We start from the raw sequence: 21198 nt of genomic DNA, 5'->3' as shown, positions 1-21198 counted from the left end.
TCGATGGATGGTTCCAATATATACCTTAAATTACTGCATACCTTTAATTCAGATACCAGTATGTCGCCAAATTGCCCTATAATACGTACTATAGAAAGCTGTGAGTTACATACTATGCATGGAGCATTTAAGGCTGCAGTTGAGGTAACGAACGGGAGAATCGTTCTGAGACCTCAGTATAATTGCTCAGAAAATTTTCCAGTAAAGTTTTTTTCTGTGTGGTGATTTGAAGAAAATAGTGTTGCTCAGCGAGCCATTGATATTTATGCGTATCTTCTGCTGTATATTATCGAAAAGTGTATGAAAATTCTCAACTCTTTGAGGTATCAGATCATGTTTTGAAATAAGATGAAATGCGTAGAATTTTTTATATCAGTTGTTTCATAAGTAGGACTTTTCGTTACTGAATTTTATACTGATGTTCTTCTCAGTCCACTTCTTTATAACACTATCGGCTATGATGAAAAGTGAGATGTGAAAGTACTTCGAATTCATGTGTGCGAATTGATGTGTACGAATGACATTCCTGTGAAAACGTTGACATTGATTTTGCTACACGTAGTGCCATTTAGAAATGCCAAGCAATAACGGATTTCGACATTGGAAATTTTCATCGTAATTGCAGAAAGTGTCTACAGAAATGTTTTTTTCAACTGTTGGAGGATTGGATTTTAGTTCAGTGTCCCTTTCAGAAGGGAGGTTGTATGAGACGTGCACCTGTAGCTTAACGTGGAATCCGAGCTACATGAGCTGCTGCCGGGAACCGAAGTCAAGTTTAAAATATAATTAAAATAGAGCTCTTTCGTGTTTGGATCGTAGTGTTTCTGCAGAATCTGATGTTGGATGAATCCCATGTAGTCTGTTTCAGCTGAACTAGTTAAAAATAATTGGTTAGATCACAATAGATCAAATCGAAACAGTCGAAAGATTTTTGTTCGAATTCAATTGTAAAACAATTATGAGTCAGTATTCTAGAACTGGTCAACGTTTGGAGTGACTTCAGGCTAAAGAATTCTGATACTTTAGAGTATAGTGATCTAAGAGATGTTGTTAAAGTGGTCTTGATTTTCTGTCATGGAAATTCAAATTTAGAAAGAGGGTTCAATAATACAATCAATGCGGAATGTGTAGTAGATAATTAAAAGAACAAACTTTAGTAGCACGCAGACTTATGTCCGATCCATTAGCTTCTTCTGATGGCCTTGAGAAACCATCCATAAACAAATCCATGATTCAATACGAACGAAATGTTAGTACTCGTTTCACGGAAGTTACAAATCATTGGCGAGAGGGAGATGAACAGGAATAAAGGAAAGTTGAAGATAGGAAAACATAGATCATTCTGAACGAACTTGATGCTAAGATGACTAAAATAATGGAAGATGTTCACAGCTTTCACGAGAAAATAAAGTGTTTGAGTGAAAAGAAGTGAAATGATTTACATTATAATATTGATTTTTTTTTTTTTTTTTTTTGTAATGTTATGTCGTTAATAAACCACAGTTAGTGTTATGTACACCTGCAAATTCTAATTAACACACTCTCCCGCTCATAGAAAAATATAATACTTTTGTGTTAATTCAAAATTTTTTGGGTCAGTATTTAGACCGATAATCTGGGCCCAGTCTATTATTACTAGAAAATAGCTACTATCCCCAGGTGTTAAAGCGGTTGATATTTTGTGCCTCCTTCAACTCTTCCATCTTATTGTGCAAGAATGAAGAGGCTAAACTTTCTGAAACTTAAAGTCTAACCTTATTTGTGTGGATTTGACGATATCTCGCATGTCTTGTTGAAGTTTCCTAATGTTTTTCAATACTTTTCCCGAATTACAAAGCCAAACAAAAAAGAGAGAGAGAAAAGTGGTTAGTAAGATTCAAACCCTCCGCCACATAGAAATTCTGTATACTACCCACAAGACCTCACCAAGAATTGGATATTGAAATTTATTATACTGAATTTCAATTCACATTCTTCTTCTGGCTTTATTCTATGATATTTTTTTAAATTCTACCTCACGTACAAAAAATTGGAACAAAACAATTGTAAACGTCAGTGAGATGCAATATGCAAATACAGTGGTATGCTACATCTGTGTTTGTTCATAACATCTTCCCTAATTCGTACGATTGTATGCATGTTTAATTTGTTTCACTCATATAATGTTATTTGTACGATCTGTGAAGGCCCACTTTGTAAGTTACTGGAGTTTCAAGCTGCTTCATATATATTGAAATTTATAAATTTCTTTGTGTCAAATTTATAAATTTCTAAAATATTAAATAGTCTTTTCCTCGAAATCACCCTTTTTTTGTGTGTTCGTATTATATTGTAACAAGAGCCAGAATTAACTATGATATTATATGGTTTATATGTTTAAAATATTTTATATGAGAAATATGTAAAGTTTGCAGCACTGCTACATATTAGACACATTTTTGTTCACCATTATGCAGTCATCTTGTATACATAAAAGCGCAAAAATACCATTTGAAAATAGAAAAGTGCACACTAAATTGGCAACACAGCATTACTTGCAGCATTGATAGTAATGCTTTTTAAATGGTCTTTATCATATGGACAGCATTACTAAAATTTCCTCTAGGTTGCTTAAATACATTTAAAAGTTATTTGAATGTATTGTAAAATTTTACCATTGTTTGAACTTACTTTCCTCAAATTTTTATTGTGCTATAACTTCGTCATTTATCCCCATTAGCATCTACGACTTTCAAATATGTTATACTTTTGGAGGGGCTGTCTAAGTCTGTTTCTAGTTTATGCAGAATCCCTTTTGCTTTTGGAAAGGTCTCTGCTGAGTTGAAGATAGATATTACCATAACAACAGAAAAAATAAATGAAAAAATAAACGACTAGCAAGCTGAAGATGCAGTGATCACAATGTTATTCATTTTGAAATTATGGAAGCAATAAATCTTCAGTAAGATGTAGATAATAATGACCAGCTAAGATATAACTCAAACGTCATAAAATGACAAAAGTCTTGGAAAGCAACAAATTAATCACAGGTAGAAACAGAGAAAAATACAAATTATCAGTTGCAATGAAGATAGAAACATTGATTGTAGAGACAATAAAAAAAATAAATAAATAAAAAATAAAAAAAATATAAAAAAAAAAATACGTGAATAAATATTTTGAACCAGGAAATAAGAAAATTAAAGCAAGAAAATAGAAATCTATGGAAATTATATCAGATGAGAAAAAAAAATAAGAAGAAACGTTAAAAAGAAATAAAACAAAACGTGGAATAATTACATTAAAGATCACCTGAACATCAACCCATGAGTGAAACTTACAAAATGATAAATAATAAGATTTCAAAATTATGAACATTATCAACCCTTAAAAGTTAGGTGGCACCTTCTCGGACACCAATAATTATAAAAACATACAAATTAATACTCGCCTTCTGCGAGAACAGAATGGTAAACTACAAAACACCATGATTGCACATTAGGAAAGGTGGTAACCAAGACATAAAACTGTGGACCAAAAGTGTGAGACAATAATCCAGTCCCACCTTGAAATATTAGACAAACTAAAATGAACAGAAAGAATGGTTGGTAGTGCAATCGGCATAGTAATAGTTACATCTGCATCCTGTAGAGGAGTTTAGAACACAAAGGTAACAAGATACTCAACATAATAAAGGAATGGTGCAAAACACAAATTATTCTCAATAAGTTGAAATTTATGGTAACGGGGGAAACATTACAGAGGAATCCGATTCTTAAGCAATAGAAGAACGAAAACCAAAGGAATTTAAATACCTAGGAATATAAATCGACAAAAAAAGAAAAAAAAAGATCAACGATAGAGGAAAGAAAAGAGCACATAAGCTTTTAACAATTGCAAAGCAAGACTTCAGAATACCAGCCGACATTGTAAACTGTATAATAAAAGAAAAGTAATATCAATAGTAACCTACGGAGCAGGGATATGGGCACATCGTATGTTTGCTGACATTATAGGGAAAAAAATATTGGCTTTGTGATGGACAAATACTGTGTGAATGGGTTTTCTCAGAGTTCTTCCGTTAGTTCCCACTTTAGAAATTTCACCAATTATCACTTATCTCATCATCACATTCTCCCTTAACGTCGGTACATAATCGTGGGATATTAAATTAAGAAAACAAATAAAAGTGCAAAAAAGATGTATTAAGTAGAACTCATAGAATTTTCTCAATATTGCGCATAAAATTCCTTTATACATTGACAATGAAAGAGCTAAACCAATACCAAATCTTAAGACATACAATAAAATATTGGTTAAAGAAAAAGGAGAGTACAAAATTACAGGAAAACAGCCCAAAAGGAAGAACTAGATTCAATAATAATTACAGAAAGGCAGCAAAGTTGAGAATCCACACACAAAGACTATGAACTAAAAGAATATTTTCCAATATTTCCAATAAGAAATCAAATAGGTTAAATCTCAAAAGAGATCGTGATGGCTTTCAAGTCACGGTTCTTTTAAAAACTATCATAAAAGACACATCTGGATGATCTATCTGTAGGGCTCACAGACGTCCTGGTTTAGCTGGAACATTTTCTGATTTACGTCATCTTTCCCCTAAATAATTCTTCTAAGCTCCAAATGTCCCGGATTTCTTCAAAACATAAACTAATATTATTCGTGTGATATTTAAAAATACCACATTTATGAGTCATCAGTACTCAAGTGATAAGAATAATCTCTCTGTCACTCTCTTTTGGTTAGTGTTGTATACTAACTAACTAACTCTATGGCCTATGGAACCTGGAGGTTCAATGCCGCGTTCACAAAAGCTCTCCACTGACTTCTATCCTTAGCTAACTGCATCCAGTTTCTACTTTGTATTCCAATCTCTGCGAGATCCATCTTAATATTGTCCTCCCATCTGCGCCTAGGTCTTCCAAATGGTCGTTTTCCGATTGGTCTTCCAATCAAGACTTTGAAAGCGTTTCTACTTTCTTCCATTCTAGCTACATGACCCGCCCACCTAAGCCTCCTAGACTTGACGACCCTAACAATGTTGGGTAAACCATATAAATTATGTAGTTCCTCGTTATGAAGTTTCCGCCATTCCCCATTCCCGTTCCTCTTGGGTCCGAATATTCGTCTCAGGATCTTGTTCTCAAATACTTTCAGTCTATGTTCTTCCCTCAGAGTAAGTGACCATGTTCCGCAGCCATACAAAACAACAGGCATGATTATCGTTTTATAGATTTTAAGCTTCAAATTCCTCGACAGAATTCGCGACGATAAGAGATTTTGAACCGAATAGTAACACGAATTCCCTGCTTTAAGTCGACATTTAATTTCTTCGTGAATATGATTTTCCTCTGTTAATATTGATCCTAGATATTTGAAACTATCAACTTTATCAAAAGTACTGTTTAATATTTTAACGCATCCATAATTTGCTGTATTCCGGTCCCGACGCACTTCCATGTATTTAGTTTTCTCTGCATTTACTTCTAAACCCATGTCCCTGCAAGCGTTTAATAAGATCTCTGCATTTCTTTCTATTGTTCTCCTATCATCCCCTATTAAATTTACATCATCAGCATATGCCATAACCTGGTGAAAACCGTTCAACTCTAGGCCCTGGTTGCTATCTTTGATTTTCCTTATCGCGTATTCCAGAACGAAGTTAAATAATAATGGCGACAACGCATCTCCTTGTTTCAGGCCATTTTCGACGTGAAAGCTCGTGGACAAAAATTTTCCTACCCGGACTTTACTTTGGGACTCATTTAAACATATCTTAATTAATCTAATTAGCTTTCTCGGTACTCCAATTTCTGTAAGAACGTTGTATAATGTTTCTCTCCTAACCGAGTCGTACGCCTTTCTAAAATCAATAAATAGTTGATGCACCAGGGTATTGTATTCCCACTTTTTTTCGAGTATTTGGCGAATTGTAAATATTTGGTCGATTGTTGAACGATTCCGTCTAAATCCGCACTGATAATCTCCAATAATTTCATCTGCGTATGGGGTCAGTCTTGCTAATAGAATATTTGAAAGGATTTTATAGGATGTTGACAGAAGAGAAATGCCTCGATAATTATTACAGTCAGTTTTGTCGCCTTTCTTGTGAATTGGAACAATGATTGATTCTTTCCACTCTTGTGGCAATTCTTCCTTGTTCCAGATAAGGAGAATCAGTTTGCGTATCTTGTTCCACAATTTTTCGCCTCCAGCTAGAATTAACTCAGCCGGAATTTTATCTACACCCGGTGATTTGTGTTTCTTTAATTTCTTTATAGCAGTTTCTACTTCTATTCGGTTGGGTTCTGGAATATACGGTTCTGCGGTGTGTATCTCCTTTTCTCCACGCACACTAGTTTTCGGTTGCGTGTTAAGCAAATCGTCAAAGAAGTCTTTCCATCTATTTAATATGCTATCCGTGTCAGTGAGAACTGTACCGTCAGATTTCTTTAATATATAAGTCCGAGGTTGATAGCCTTTCTTAAATTCGTTGATTCCCTTACAAATGTCCCGGATGTTTTTATTTTTACTATTATCTTCAAGTTCCTTAATTTTGGCTTTCAGAAAATCGCGTTTCTTTGTTCTAAAAGTTTTGGAAGTTTCCCGCCTGATATCTGCGAAATTTTGTGTAGTTATTTCATTCGGATTTTTAGTGTCGTATTATTAGTATTAGTCGTCGTATTAGTTAGTGTTGTATTATTTATTAATTTTGATATTTGATCAAAAAATAAGTACATAACCATGACTATACTGTAAAGTTTCATAGAGTGTCCCGTTTTTTAATCTAAAAATCTTGGAACCCTACCCAGACAGAAAATGCAGGTGGTTTACAGGCGCCTGTGAAACATGCATAAACGCATATTTTTACAGGCGCCTGTACATGCGCCTGAAAATGGAACACTGTTAAATACATGAGACAGGTATCGATTTTTTTCATGACCATTGCATGTTCATTTCACAGAAATAGGTAGTTTTCATGTTGATACGGTTGCATCCTTGCAACGTGAATGAAAAATGCGTTTCAACAACATGTAGAGAGTGGAAAGACATGTACGTAACCGGCATATTCCATGTAGTTGACATATAGGATCGCCTCATGAGGATCTGACGACAGCTGCTTTTCATTTGATAAAAATGTAATTGACATGTTAAATACATATGAAATACAGGTGTTCGCGAATTAGTGGGCGTGTTAGCGGAATATACATGTAAAGTGCATCGCATTAAGTACTATACATGTCTCATGACCTTTCATATGTGCATGACGAACTGGAGACTTGATACCTGAATATTTTAATATTCAGGCCCCCTTGCTCAAATTCTTGACTCCCCTAGTGCCCCCCCCCCCCCCACACACACACAGAGTGATATTACTATAGGTCGACAAACGGTGAGTTGGTAGTGGGCGCAAGTGAAACTACTACCAAAATATCTCTCGACAAAGAGTTACCAACTGCAGAATACTGTATATATTGCAATAATCTGCGTTCCGAGTAAAATAGTTCCAGGCTCGTTTTTGTTTGTAATACAACAAGATCTAATTCATCGAAATCTGTAAAGTGCATGCATTGACCTCACCTGAACGTTCCTTTTAATCTCTGGCCCTTATCTGGGTATCTTCTTTGTATTCGACAAAGCACCAGAAAAAAAGAATCAAAATCAGTCGGCATTCTATTTCGCTTCAATGTTGAAAGTCATATTAAAATATGAAATGCTTACTTACAAATAGCATACACTGCAGTAAAACATTACACTTGTGTTGGACGAAAGAAGTCTTCGTATAGTGCTTATTATAATTCGCACACTAAGTAGTTAACTTCCACTGATTATGGCGACATAGAACAAATGCTAGCATCCATTAAATAATTGGGTATTATTATTATTATCTTAATATCGAGTCGTCTTGTTTAATATACAGTAAAAGAAGAGAGCAAAAGTTTTTATTGTTTCTGTCAATCTCTGTTGTTAGTATCCCAAACGTTTGAGAAAATTAAGGTACTGAATACTACCAACACCTATTATTCGCTACTGATACCGGTTCTCTACTCTCGACTACCTTGTGGTCTTGTCTCTAATGCGTCTAGTTTCCTAACGCTCTTGGGCGTTAGCAACTCTGTAGAAATCTTCTGCTACAATGTTAACTAGTAACCTCCAAGGTAAAACGAGTCAGCACGTAGTGGGCCTGTACTACTAACTAAAGACTGGAGAAATATAGTAAAATTCAGTTATTCTTTGTAAATAAATTGTTCAGAAGTGTTTTCTTTTAAACGATTTAGCTGTATCTTAATTCCCAAAATGCTACTACTAGAGAAATTCCAAAGTTAATCAGAAGATTGTAGCACTAGCTCTGTGATAACTAACCATCAGGCAAGATACCGAGGTGATTCAACTTGTTCGCGGCAGTAGTAAAAGTGGTAGTTACTTCCGTGACCAGGTTGTATCATTCCGTTATCTGCTGTTTAGTAATCAGAGAGATATCAGGAGTTTGTGGGACTGGTCCGCAGATATTTCATTCAGTAAGTTCAGTCAGTGAATACCCAATTTTATCGCAGATTTATATTTGTTCTTCGTCAAAATATGTATTCCGATTGAAATACTTTTCTAACACTGTTTCATATTAGGAAAAGGAACACACATTTCCTCTTTTTGCTTCAAAGTGTGTTCACTTCATCATTTTAATAAAGTAAGGTAAAATTCATTACTTGGTTTTAGACTTCAAGGGTAAAAGTAGCCAAAAATAATTGAACTACAGCCAGACTAAAACAAGAGGCTACAACCAGGACAGATGTCCCGGGTACCAGCAAACTAATCTGTGTGTTAATTGGTGTAGATGTAGATGAAGGGGATGCTAATTGCAAAATTTGCCCCGTGCTCCAATTGTCTAGTTTCACCACTGATTAAGCTACCATATTTTTAGAGCGTGAAATCGGAATTTTAAGAATGCATGACGATTACAGGCAATTTACTTTAAAGTGAAATTTAAGTTTCAAGAGCAAGGCTCAAAATTTAAAGTAGGCCGAGACGGCAAATCAGTGTCATGTTGAAGTTCAGATCCTGATCTTGTGCGACGTTTGTCTCTTAAGAACATTTGTCCTTGTCCATCACTTTTTACTTGATTATTATTATTATTATTATTATTATTATTATTATTATTATTATTATTATTATTATTATTATTATTATTATTATTCTAACAGTTTATCTACCAAACAACTATTTATATATTGTTATGCGGTATTAAAACAGATCTGAAACTTATGAGGTTTATTTACTTCCATCATTCCATCCATCAAATTAGTGTGATCTGTACAAGAGGGAATGTTTCCGGGCTGCTAAATTTTGGATGACCAATGCCATGCTATAACTTTGAGCTTCGTATTATCTCAAGTAGATGCAGACATGTCGGAAGGTTTGATTCTTCTAGATTCACTAGTTCAAACGCTGTCGACAATGAGGTCTGGTGAATACGACTCTTAACGAATAACATTCGAACAAATTTATCATGGATGTTTGGAGATGTGCAAAGAAAATGGTGTTGAATTCCAGAGCCGGAAACAGACAGGTTATAGGGGATCCTCGTAGAAAAAAACTAGACATTTGCGATCGAAATATCACAAATGAATCTTCCTTCATTAGATCCAGAAAACGAATTTTCTGAAGATAATATACTAAGAGACATTTTTCTATCTACTATTGATGAGAGGGGGGCGCGGTGGCTCAGTGGTAGAGCGTTCACCTCCGGTGCTTGGAGTCCCTGGTTTGATCCCAGCTCGCGCCGTGTGGACTTTGTGGTGGACAAACACTGTGCTCGTGGGTTTTCTCGGGGTTCTTCCGTTTCCTCCCACTTTCTTCATTCCACCATTTCACTCATTTGTCATTATCACCGTCTCCTTTAGCCTAACCGGCATAACCGTGGGACGTTAAACTTAAAGATTTCATTTCATTTTTTACTATTGATGAGGCAATCACTGATACGGAAAACTGCTTTGGATCATGTAACAAAATCACCGCTTTACATAAAAAGGTGAAAATATTTTAAATTACAACATTGCCGAGCCTATGGCCCAACATTATAACCCAGCATTATGGCCCAGCAGTGATTTGGAAACATTCAAATATGAACTCAAAATCCTTCCAAACACAATTAAGTTATGTAAAGACGAGAGAAAACCAAAGTTGACTTCTTGATGAATTTCATTAATCTTTTTGTGTCTACATAAGCACATTCCTAGAAACCTACAAGCCAAATATAATGCCTATGACCAGGGTGGATTGATTTAAATCTCAAGATTTAAATCACTTGATTTTTTAAATAAAAATCGCTGATTTAAATCAAATTCCAAAATAATTTAAAGTGAAAATAAGTAAAGTCCCGTTTCTGTTCTGTTATTTCGATTATGGAAGATGATAATTATAATACAATGGGACTCAAATGTACAGTATGTACAGCATAGTATGAAAACAAGTGTCATACAGAGGATGATTAGAGAAAATACCGTTTTGAACGGGTAACAGGATAATCCTGTTTCCTTCTTTTCGTAACACAGGGTTTATATTGTAAATCGTTAACTATTCAAACGGGAAATCACGATCGACATTTATCCTATCCCCTCTCCGGTTTTTTTTTTTTTTTTTTTTTTTTTTTTTTTTTTTTTTTTTTTTTAAAGATTTTATAACTTTAGGCAAAATTTATGTATTTCGTGCCGCAAGCTAGTTACAATTTCCTTAAAAATATGCCCTTGCCAAATATCAGTAACTTTTGTGGAAAAAAAGTGTCACTTTGATAAGCGTTGCTGTAATTTTTCCTTAACGCTTAACCTTTTAAATTATATCACCTATTTTTAGGTGATAGCATAAAATCTTCATTATTCAATTAAAAAAGTACCAATAAAGCTTTTTACTTAGTTTTTTTCAGGACTGGAGGCATCGTAGAGCATGTGACATATGCTTTCACGCCTCTCTGCATCGAGACATAGGATGTGATGGCGTCATAAATTAAAAAAAAAAGATATTTTTTGTTGTGCCTATTTTTATTATTTTTTGGCGGTCCTACTTTTTGCATTCAGAAGACTGAAATTCTGCACACTCGTCCAGTGCACTCTTAGTGTTTTTCAGATGATTTCAGATCTCTGCGTGAAAACAGGGGGGTCCAGAGGGCCAAAAATTTAAAAAAAATGGATTTTTAAAAAAAATTAGCTTTCTTCGCGATTTTCCCGCCTAAGATTCAGACATATGAATGGTACCATCTGAAAGGCTGTTCTATTCTGAAGAGAATGATGTACGAACCATGATCTTAGGATAAATAGGGATGTCTCAAGAAACTGTTACCTGAGATCCTGTTTTATATGGGAATCTGGGATATTTAGTATTTTTCGCGGGCTTACTTTTGCATCTAGAAGTTTGAAATTTTGGACACTCATCACTGCACTCCTTAGTATTTTTCAGATTTGTTCCAGATCTTTATCTTTAAACGGAGGCGGCACAGAGGGGTAAAAAGTAAAAAAAAGGGAATATTTCTTAACAAAAAATCCCTTTTTTCGTGATTTTCCAACCCCAGATAGCCTACACCAGTGTTTCTCAAAGTGTGGGTCGGGGGCCGTGTTTTTATGGGTCGCGAGAAATTAAGTATGAACATTTTATTTTGGTGCAGAAACATATGTTATAAAGTAAGTACCATTCAGGAAATGAAAATTCGAAGTGTTTGTTAATGAGGTGAAGAGTAAGTGATTGCTCGGAGCCCTGCCTTGTTGTACACATGGGAAAGAAAGCATTTGACAGTTGACAAATTTTCTTTTGTCAGTAACTCGGGAACAAATGTATTAATTTGGATCTTTTTGTTGCTATCCTTAGATTAGTTATAACTTAATAACTTCCCAAAAGCGGTACTGTAATAGGCTATTTTTTGTTTATTTATTAGGAAAAGAAATTTTGTCAACGGAAAAATACTTTCTTTCTTGAATATAAACTAATTATTTGCTGAGCAAAACTATATATTTTCGTTAAAATTCAACACGTGTTACAGTTTCGCCAACTAACTCTTTGGCTTCATCAGACACTATGTGATACAGGATAACTGTACAAACGTATATACATACAACAGCTAAGATATCTTTCTTCTGATTGGCTACTGGCAGCAGCAAATCCCTTTCAATTATACTTATTTGAAATTTTCTATATAGATGCATTCTATTGTTGCTAATCCTATATGAATTTTAACAAAAAATATATAGTTTTGCTCAGCAAATAATTAGTTTATATTTAATTATAACAAAGCAAAGTTTCTTTCTTGATTGTACAATCAGTAGAGATGCTGGATTAGGATGGAAAGAGAATGGGTGAGTCAAAATCTGTCACGGGGTAGGGCATTGCGTTGGGAATATTATTTGCTCTGACTTACATTTCTATGGAAAAATTAGAAATATGACTTTCAAATTTTAATTGGTTTGGAATGCATCACGATGTGTATTTGAATAAAAGTAGCTGGGCCACAAAGTAGTTTTAGTATTTAATATGGGTCGCGGTCACAACAAGTTTGAGAACCACTGGCCTACACGATGGAGACATTTGAATGGTACCGTTTGGAACTCTGTTTTATTCTGAAGAGAATAATGTACAAATCATGATTGTAGGATAAATAGGGATGTCTGAGGAAACTTTTATGTTACATCCGGATCATCTGGGGTATTGTGGGGATGTTCTTAGCTCATTGTTAAATATTTTTCCCGCCCATACTATTCAAGAAAGAAGCTTGAAATTTTGTACATACACTAAGTACACTCTTAGTATTTCCCAGTTGATTTTGAGATCTGTGCGTTAACACAAGGGAGTCCAGAGGGGATCAAAATTTGAAAAAAATCCCGACTTCTCAAAATTTTCCGCTTCAGGGACATGATAGGGAAAATGTGAATGTTACCGTTTTAAAAGCTGTTCTATTCTGAAGAGAATGCGGTATGAACCATGATCTTAGGGTAAATAGGGATGATGCTTGACTAAAAGTCTATAATTTACCAAAAAAAAAAAAAAAAAAAAAAAAAAAAAAAAAAAAAAAAAAAAAAAAAAAAAAAAAAAGCCATAATTTAAAATTAAGAAACATTGTTTGGGATTGATATAGGTTAACGATTGGGAATTAATTCAAAATTGAACCCCAATACTTTCACTTAAATGACATAATTGGCATTTAATACTAATTCGTAATGCTTTTTCTTCAGTTCGCTACTTGTTTATACGAAGGGAAAGATTTGATTTAAATAAATAATAAAAAAAATAATAATCAAAAATGATTTTTTTTTTAATCATGATTTTTTTTCCATCCTGCCTATGGCTGTACCAGTTTGTAGTGCTACATGTGAAAGGTCATTCTCATGTTTGAAAAGATTAAAGATATATACGCAATTCAATGACTGGTGATAGGTTGAAAAACTTAGGATTACTATATATTGAGAAGAAAATTGCTAACAAGTTGTTGATAAGTTTGCTGCTGCCCACAATAATAGAAAGATCCTTTTTTAAGTGTGTGTGTGTGTGTGTCTGTCTGTCTGTCTCTCTCTCTCTCTCTCTCTTTCTTTCTCTCTCTCTCTGTGTGTGTGTCTCTCTCTCTCTCTCTGCCTGTCTGAGAGAGAGTGAGAATAAAATTTTTCATCCATTGGAGATGGCCCCCTGAAAATTGTCTTGGGCCCTTCATTGGCCCCCCTGAAAAAAATTCTAGCTACGCTACTGATTGGCAATCATGATCATTGCATTTTCCGTTTACCTGCACATTGCCTGTACATTGCATACAGGTGAGTTCACACTTCGCATGTACACGGAGATAATACAGGCAATGTATTCAGTTGTAATCCCATGTATTATACATGTGTCAGGACCTTGCATAGCGAATGTCGAATTGGAGCTATGCCTATAACGTGAATGTTTAGCTCCAATCCACCTTGTTCACCACACGTATCTGTTTAACCCATTTATTGGCAATCATGATCATTGCATGTTTCCGTTCTCCTGTACATTGGCTGTACACTGCACGTAGGGGACTTACACATTGCGTATGTACATGAAAATGATAAATGTAAAATAACATATTGTACATCATGCGTTTTCCATGCTATACGCTAATACATGGTATTTACATGTAATGCGAATGTCACACATGTATATTACATATTGATAAACAGGCAGTTTCCTTGTACTTTTCATTCTTACTGTATTGCGAATGTTATCAACAATCCATTCAAGGTACTTTACATATACATATTCCCTCCATTTACTTGCATGTGAGTGACTACGTGTTCATTGCATGTTCTCATTTTATGCACAGGCTCTGTACGACGCGTGTTTTCGTGCAAAATTTCCAACAGAAGTTTAATACTTTTTCGACATGCATATCACCTGAAGATAATGTGCCTGTAATATTTTTTTACATGTGTTTTCGCCAAAACAGGCGCCTGTATAATGCCTGTCAAAATCTGACAGGCTTTTACAGGCAATTCCGTGCACAAAACATTGCATGTTTCCTCAAAAATGTTGATAATAGTACCTATGTAATTGTAGACAGCCCGAAAAAGATTGTAGAGTCTGCTTTTAAATATGACCACAGTTAAATGACAGCAAAGCAGGAGTATAGGGAAAAAAGTCAAGGTTATTGCAGCCCACATTTTTCAGAGAAAAGTGTGGTCATGTAAGTGCCATCTACGTTCGGTCATAGCCGCTACATATCATTGTAGCCATATCACAAAGTTCAAGGATGATCAAACAAACCTCTTGTCAGAGCAGTCACTGATACTAAGTACAGTGGATCCACGTACATCCAGTAGTGCCAGCTGCTGTCATGCATACCACAGGTAGTAGTTTTTCAGTCTCCCGAAACGCTGGGGTGTAATCTGTGTTTCAAGTATTATTATTAGAAGTGTATGAGCAGGGGCGAACCAAGGGCCGGGCAACTGCCCGGGGCACCAGTCAGGGGGGCGCCAAAACGAGTCTCAAAAAGTAAATTTTATAACTTGTTTTTTACTGACTTTTTTGGTTTTTATTCTTATAAAAAAGCGTAAATTGCATCATCTTTTTCCATTCCACCCTATAAGAAGAGAGTTTCGTAGTACTAGCGGCCTGTATCAACAAATGGAAATTTGGCATGTAGAAGAAAGAGTGGACCTATGTCTTGCATTTGAGTATTAATTTTTTCTAAGAAAGAACGGACCTATGTCGTGCATTTGAGTATTAATTTTTCTTCTTGAAAAATTAATTTAAAATATTAAAATCACTGTAATAAAATGTAAAATATAGGCTACGACTTGAGAAGGGGATGCCAAAAAGTCGCTTTGCCCAGGTGTAAAATTTGCCTTGGTCCGCTCTTGTGTATGAGAGGAAGTAGGGGGCTCTTTATAATTTGAACTTCCGTTGCTATAGTTCCGCTGCAGAAAATAATCTGTGTCAGAAAAACTTTCAACGATTACTACTAATTAGCTTATCTATTCTGGTTAAGGACAGGGCGAACCTGTAGGGCTCAGGCATCGGCACTCTTGTGTTTGTAGGATCAGGTTCATTAACGACAATGGGTATGCGCGTGAAAGATTTGTTTACAACGTCAGTGTTTGCTTAAGGATAACATCGACAATAGTAGTGTAAAGTTACGTAAAACAGAAGTTCGAAGCGAGTTTATGTTCTTTAAAAGACGATTTCTGTAGAACAGTGAGTAGTCGGTATGAGGAGACATTCGCATTCTGTATCTACACTAGCATCGTGGGAGCAAAAATAGAGTTGCTAATGCAATAAACCTTTGTAAAGTATTAGAAGATTACTTCTGCAAAGAAACAACGAATTCCAACTCTAGTAGTACAATATTATTCTTGTGTGTGTTGCAGTTTATGACTGGTGGGTCAGTGACCAATGACTTATATGATCAATCTTGAACTTTCTGCGTGATATTAGGGCTATGACCGAACGTGAATTTGGCTTGGATTACTGATTTTTCTCAAAGATGTGGCTGTAGTAATAATTGGCGTTTCTGACCAGTGACTCCTATTACTGCTGGTGTATCCAGCTGCTCCTATGTCCGATTTTGCAATTTGCCATGTATATAACGTGTCATCTCTGTCTATATTATATTTTCTTGTATTCTAAATACTCTGAGTTATATAGTTGGATCACAGCGATCTCAGACAAAAAGACTAAAATCAACACCAGCGAAAAGAGAATGAGAAAGGATTGAATAAAGAAATAAGTTTAACATATGTATGTTTCACTGAAATGTTTATTTTTGTCAAAAACCCTTTTATGTAGTAGTATAGGCATAGAAACATTATTATATCTAGTATATAGTACGTATTTCCTTGTGGGTAAGCTCATTGGGCAAGATGAAAATTATTCTTAATACGAATTCGCATTTCACCTGAAATGGCGGATTTGACTTTTATTTGTGAATAATAGGTGATAAAAGTGTTAAGTGGAATGAGAATAATGCAAATTGTCGATTAGATCATAGTTATGGGTTCGCGCGGATATAAAATCGCTTTGGCAATATCTCTGTCCTCATCCGCAGATAATGAGATAGCAAATATATATAATACTTGTCTTTTCTGTGACAATTACGATTTCAAAGATAGTTCCTAATGTTACAATTGTAAATATTCCTTTGTAGTCTTGTGAATCGTATGATATGTCATAAAATTCAAGATAAACATTCAGTACTGTTTCTTCCTATTATAAGTCACTGCACTAAATAAAATATAATAATTTTCATGCAAACAAAAATACGGAATTAATGGAACCTACATACGTACAATCTGCTCAAATGCAGATTTCTGACAAGGAAATCGTCAGACTGGTAGTACCATATCTGTCAATTTTAGAACAAATATTTTCCTTGGTTTTTCCGAATTCGTAAGAAATGTGTGTCTTTGCTCAGAACACATAAGTAAAATGGAAATGACGGACACCCCCCTCCCCTCCAGTCAAAAAATAATTCACCTCACATAAAATTACCATAAAATGAGATTAGCACTTCATATTTATTATAAGATTTAAAATCAAAGAAAAATAATACTTAGTGAAGCTCACATTTGTTTTGGCAGTTATACTGTATTACGAGATGTAAGTAATTAATACTGTTTAGAAAAGCGATCATTGGAATTATTGTCTTTTGCTAATATCCATATTTTACCGTCATCCGCACGGGAGCTAAAAATATATCTGCAATAAACTATATAGTGATGAATACTTACGATATCTGCATCCGCGCAGACCTTTTATCATAATAATCTACTTCCTTTTTTTTTTTTTTACATCTCATTGAATAGACAGTTAATGGTACGATCTGGTTTTCTTATTTATTTATATATTTACTATCTATATTGCAGATCTTAACTTCATAGTTATTGACTTCGAAGAAGAAAGTGCCTTGAATCTTGAAGATGCTATAAATGCAATGGGAGGAAATGTTGTATCAGCAGATTTCAGTGGAATAATAGATTATGCAGTTGTGCCTTTAATAGGTACACAACTAGAGTGCAATGTGAAGGAAGTAGTAACAGAGCTGTGGCTGGTGAGTGAGGATTACTGTATAGCATATAAAATTTGTTATTTATATTAACGATTTAACATGCTACAATCTTTTTATGTTTAATGTGCTAGTTTTTTCCCTCCTCGTAAAAGTGTAAATAGAAATGCCTCTATAATGAAACAAATCAATTGTTCATGTTAGTCTAAGTAGGACGACAAAAACTTTAACGATGATTAAGAGAAAAATACGCTTTCTTAACAGGTGTTGGCTGTTGAATGTAAAAGTACTGATTTCTCGCAAACGTAATGTATCTTGGCACGTGATGACCGAGAAAGCGTTTTGCATACTACTGACAGCTTGCCTTTTGCATCGACACTCACCGTAGATCAGGGGTATGTCGGCATACTCGCCAAATGTATACGCCGGAATGGCATCGTCGCGCAAAACTAGTCTGCAGTGAGAAACTGCAGTGAGAGCGTGTGTGAATTATCGCGGGAATGGTGCAAGACGGCACATGCGCAAGCTGAACCATTCGCAGCATAAAGCTTTATTTTTGTCAATGCTTGCTGCCTGATACTCCACCTGTTGAACGATGGGTAGAGCGTGTATTGCGTTTACTCTGGCGTCATACTCAGGAACTTTTGTATGTGGTCCATTGAAATTACGCATGGAAGCACGGCAAAGGTATAACAGATGAGAGAGAAGTAGAGCGCGTGTTTTCTTTTGTATGCCGTTAGCTTTCTTGCCTTGCGAAAATGAAAAAGCTTGTTAAGCTAGAAAAGCCTGTTCTGCAAGATGAAATCAGTCCATAGAAGGAATCACAGGGCGCGAAAAACTTCTCAACCAAAATATTTTGTCTTTCTTCCTCCCTTTCTAAAATTCTCGTTGTTTTAGAAGTGGAAGTATAATTCTGCATATTGAGTTATTAATATTTGGTTAACAATTGTGCAAATAGCCTTCATTATATATGCACACAGTATAGGCTTACGATTAACTTGAAAATGCGTGTTTACTTTCATTTGTTTCCTACTCTACAACATATTGTCCTTCTTATTTTGTAATTCTGTGATCATTTTTTTATTTGTATAATTATGTTGATTTGCTTTAGCATAATCCCGTAATTTAAATATATGAACACACAAAAATTAATTCCATTTGTTAATTGGTAATGTAATAAAATTCAGAAGTCTTATATAATATGAAAAGCCTTTTCGTTCAGTGGAAATCGTTCCGCGTTGCACGAGGACTACAATGATCAGAGCCTTTAACTTCTGAGATAGGGGAAAGGAGAATTAACATTTGCTCCAATTGTCTGTACTATAAAAATCTGGTCGTTGTATGCTCGTTGCAATACAATATAAACTAGACTCTGTGACTTATTGTTTTCTCCTTTTTCAAAATTGAATAATGGATTTTACAGTTGTAGAAATACAAAGTATGTTACCTATGATAGGAGTGACAGAAACTAAAATTATGTATTTCTTTACTACTACTGCTAATAATATTATTTCTTGAGAAACGTTGGCTGTTTCCCAATACTTGTAACGTTATATTTTTATATTTTAATTTGTTATATTTATAGCCCACAGTTCGAATCACAAAAATTGGTAAATACCATTAAACACCTTAATGGTTACCTGTACTTGCAATATTTATCAGATGTCTTGAAAATCAAGCACATTAAATGTTCGACACAACTGGCTTTTATTATTCTTATTTCATGAATAATTATTGTTGCCATAGCAACAACAAACAAATACCTATCTTCTTTTCAACAACTGACATTACATGATTATTTATATAAGTAGTGTCATTGATGCCGGTTCTAGCGCACCTCCTACCTCCATATTTTTGATTAGCACGCAAGAATAGCACAAAGTGTTTACATAATTGCAATTCCAAAGTAGATTGGATATTGTACACTGTGCATTAGCTTTTATCACATACAAATCGAATCGTGAAATCAATCTAGTTATAACAAAAAATGAAATAACTATTTTGAATATTTTATATTTAATAAATAATGAAAAATTGTATAATTTGTGGAGAATTAAAGCAATACCAAGAATTTGCTCGAAATGGAAATACAAGACATGATGAATGTAAAGCATGCCGGAATAAGATCAGCAAACAAAATGATGAAACAGAAAAAATGGGTGCGTTTGCTTATAATGTTGTAAATCCTGAACAATTGTCTGAAAAAGAATTTATGGACTTACAAAACGAACTGAATTATATCGAACTAATGTTTTTAGAATTTTACATCGACTATAAGAATGGAAAATTTCAACTTGATGAAAGAGCAAAATATCATCTTAATAAAATAAATGAGCTGTGGAATAATGCTTTGCCCTACAAGAATTTAGACTACTATTTCAATTTTAAGAACCATCATATCTTTATCAATCATATTAATAATAATAAGTGGAGTGACTATATAAATGCATTTTTGAAATGGAGGGTAAGGATGATGCCTTATTCAAATTGGGAGTAAAGATAAATAAACTACTGTTTTATGACATTTAAAATCATAAAACTCTTACATCTAAATTACTTAAATCTAATTTATCTCTTCTATTCGTTGTGTTTCTCTTTCTGGTCTACTCTTAGTACATTGATCATATAACTCTTTTAACTTGGGAATCAAATCTTCTTTCTTTAATTCTATCTTATAATGACCCCAAGCTAGAGTATGTATACCATCATTCAATATATATCTCTTATTGTCATAAGCACTTAAAGCTAACTTGTTTTCTTCTACTGAGTATACATTGTGCTTTTTACTACGAATATGATTTTGTATTTTATATATCTCTTTCTTTTCTAAAACACAGTTCTCATAATCCTCAAATGATATATCTTTTATAACTACACTTTTCTTTATACCCTTTGCTTTTCTAATCGGTTCATCCTGATCTACCCCTTTCTTTTTAATAGCATACATTTTTGATTTTAGACCTACAAACTTCTCTATTACAACACCTTTCAATTCATCTTTAATTTTTCCTAATACCTTTTTATTAACTAATTTCAATCCATATTCATTGTTTTCTTTATAATCAGAGGTATCTAAATATTGAAACATATCTCTCATATGTTTGTAAAAGTCTTCTGTTTCTATATATGCTATAACAGAATCAGTGTCAGTCATTGACAATTTTACATTGTCTCCATATCTCTTTTTCAAAATATTATAGTAAAAATCATACAAGCATATTTTAGAAATATCTAGCACTGCCATTCCTACATAGATAGGTTTGTTAAATATAATTTTAGTTTTATACATATGAATAGCAGCTAAATTCTCAGAGAATATCGTTCTATCTTTGAAGCTAGGTTTAGCTACTAAATCCTCTAACAAATTTTCATTATGTACTAATCTTACATTTATTCTTTTTCTTATATTTACATAGTTTTACCAAAAACAGCATTATTAGCTAACTTATAAAAATCCTTCTCAAAGTCATTCTTTGCTTGTGATCGTGTATTAGTATTTAGATCTATATATTTCTTTAACCAGGTTGATTGTTTAAATGTTATTACCTTATGTATTTTTTAAGCTTCATTCCTTGTGATAAATAGAATTTAAGGTTTTGATAGTGTAGTATATAATGTTCTTTATCATATAAAGTTGTCAATAACTTTGGGAGCTTGTTGTTATTAATGTAGTTTTCTGGAGCTAAGGGAAAATCTGAATGTTTATTATG

The 21198-nt window shown here is 34.1% G+C and overlaps 1 protein-coding gene across 4 annotated transcripts in view; it reads left to right on the top strand.

The window, feature by feature from the left end:
- Nucleotides 1-21198, top strand: part of LOC145664449 (DNA topoisomerase 2-binding protein 1-A-like) — a 1008895-nt gene that overhangs the window by 605384 nt on the left and 382313 nt on the right. For all 4 annotated transcript variants that reach the window (XM_081731135.1, XM_081731136.1, XM_081731137.1 and 1 more), the window contains one exon: nt 17349-17533. In XM_081731135.1, coding sequence (XP_081587261.1) covers nt 17349-17533 — 185 coding nt within the window. The remainder of the gene's footprint in view (nt 1-17348; nt 17534-21198) is intronic.

The sequence above is a fragment of the Thermobia domestica genome, chromosome 11, assembly GCF_964235325.1.
Source record: "Thermobia domestica chromosome 11, izTheDome1.hap1.1, whole genome shotgun sequence".
NCBI lineage: Eukaryota > Metazoa > Arthropoda > Insecta > Zygentoma > Lepismatidae > Thermobia > Thermobia domestica.
Note: the sequence above shows the minus strand (reverse complement) of the source record. Positions and strands in the feature narration are given on the sequence as shown.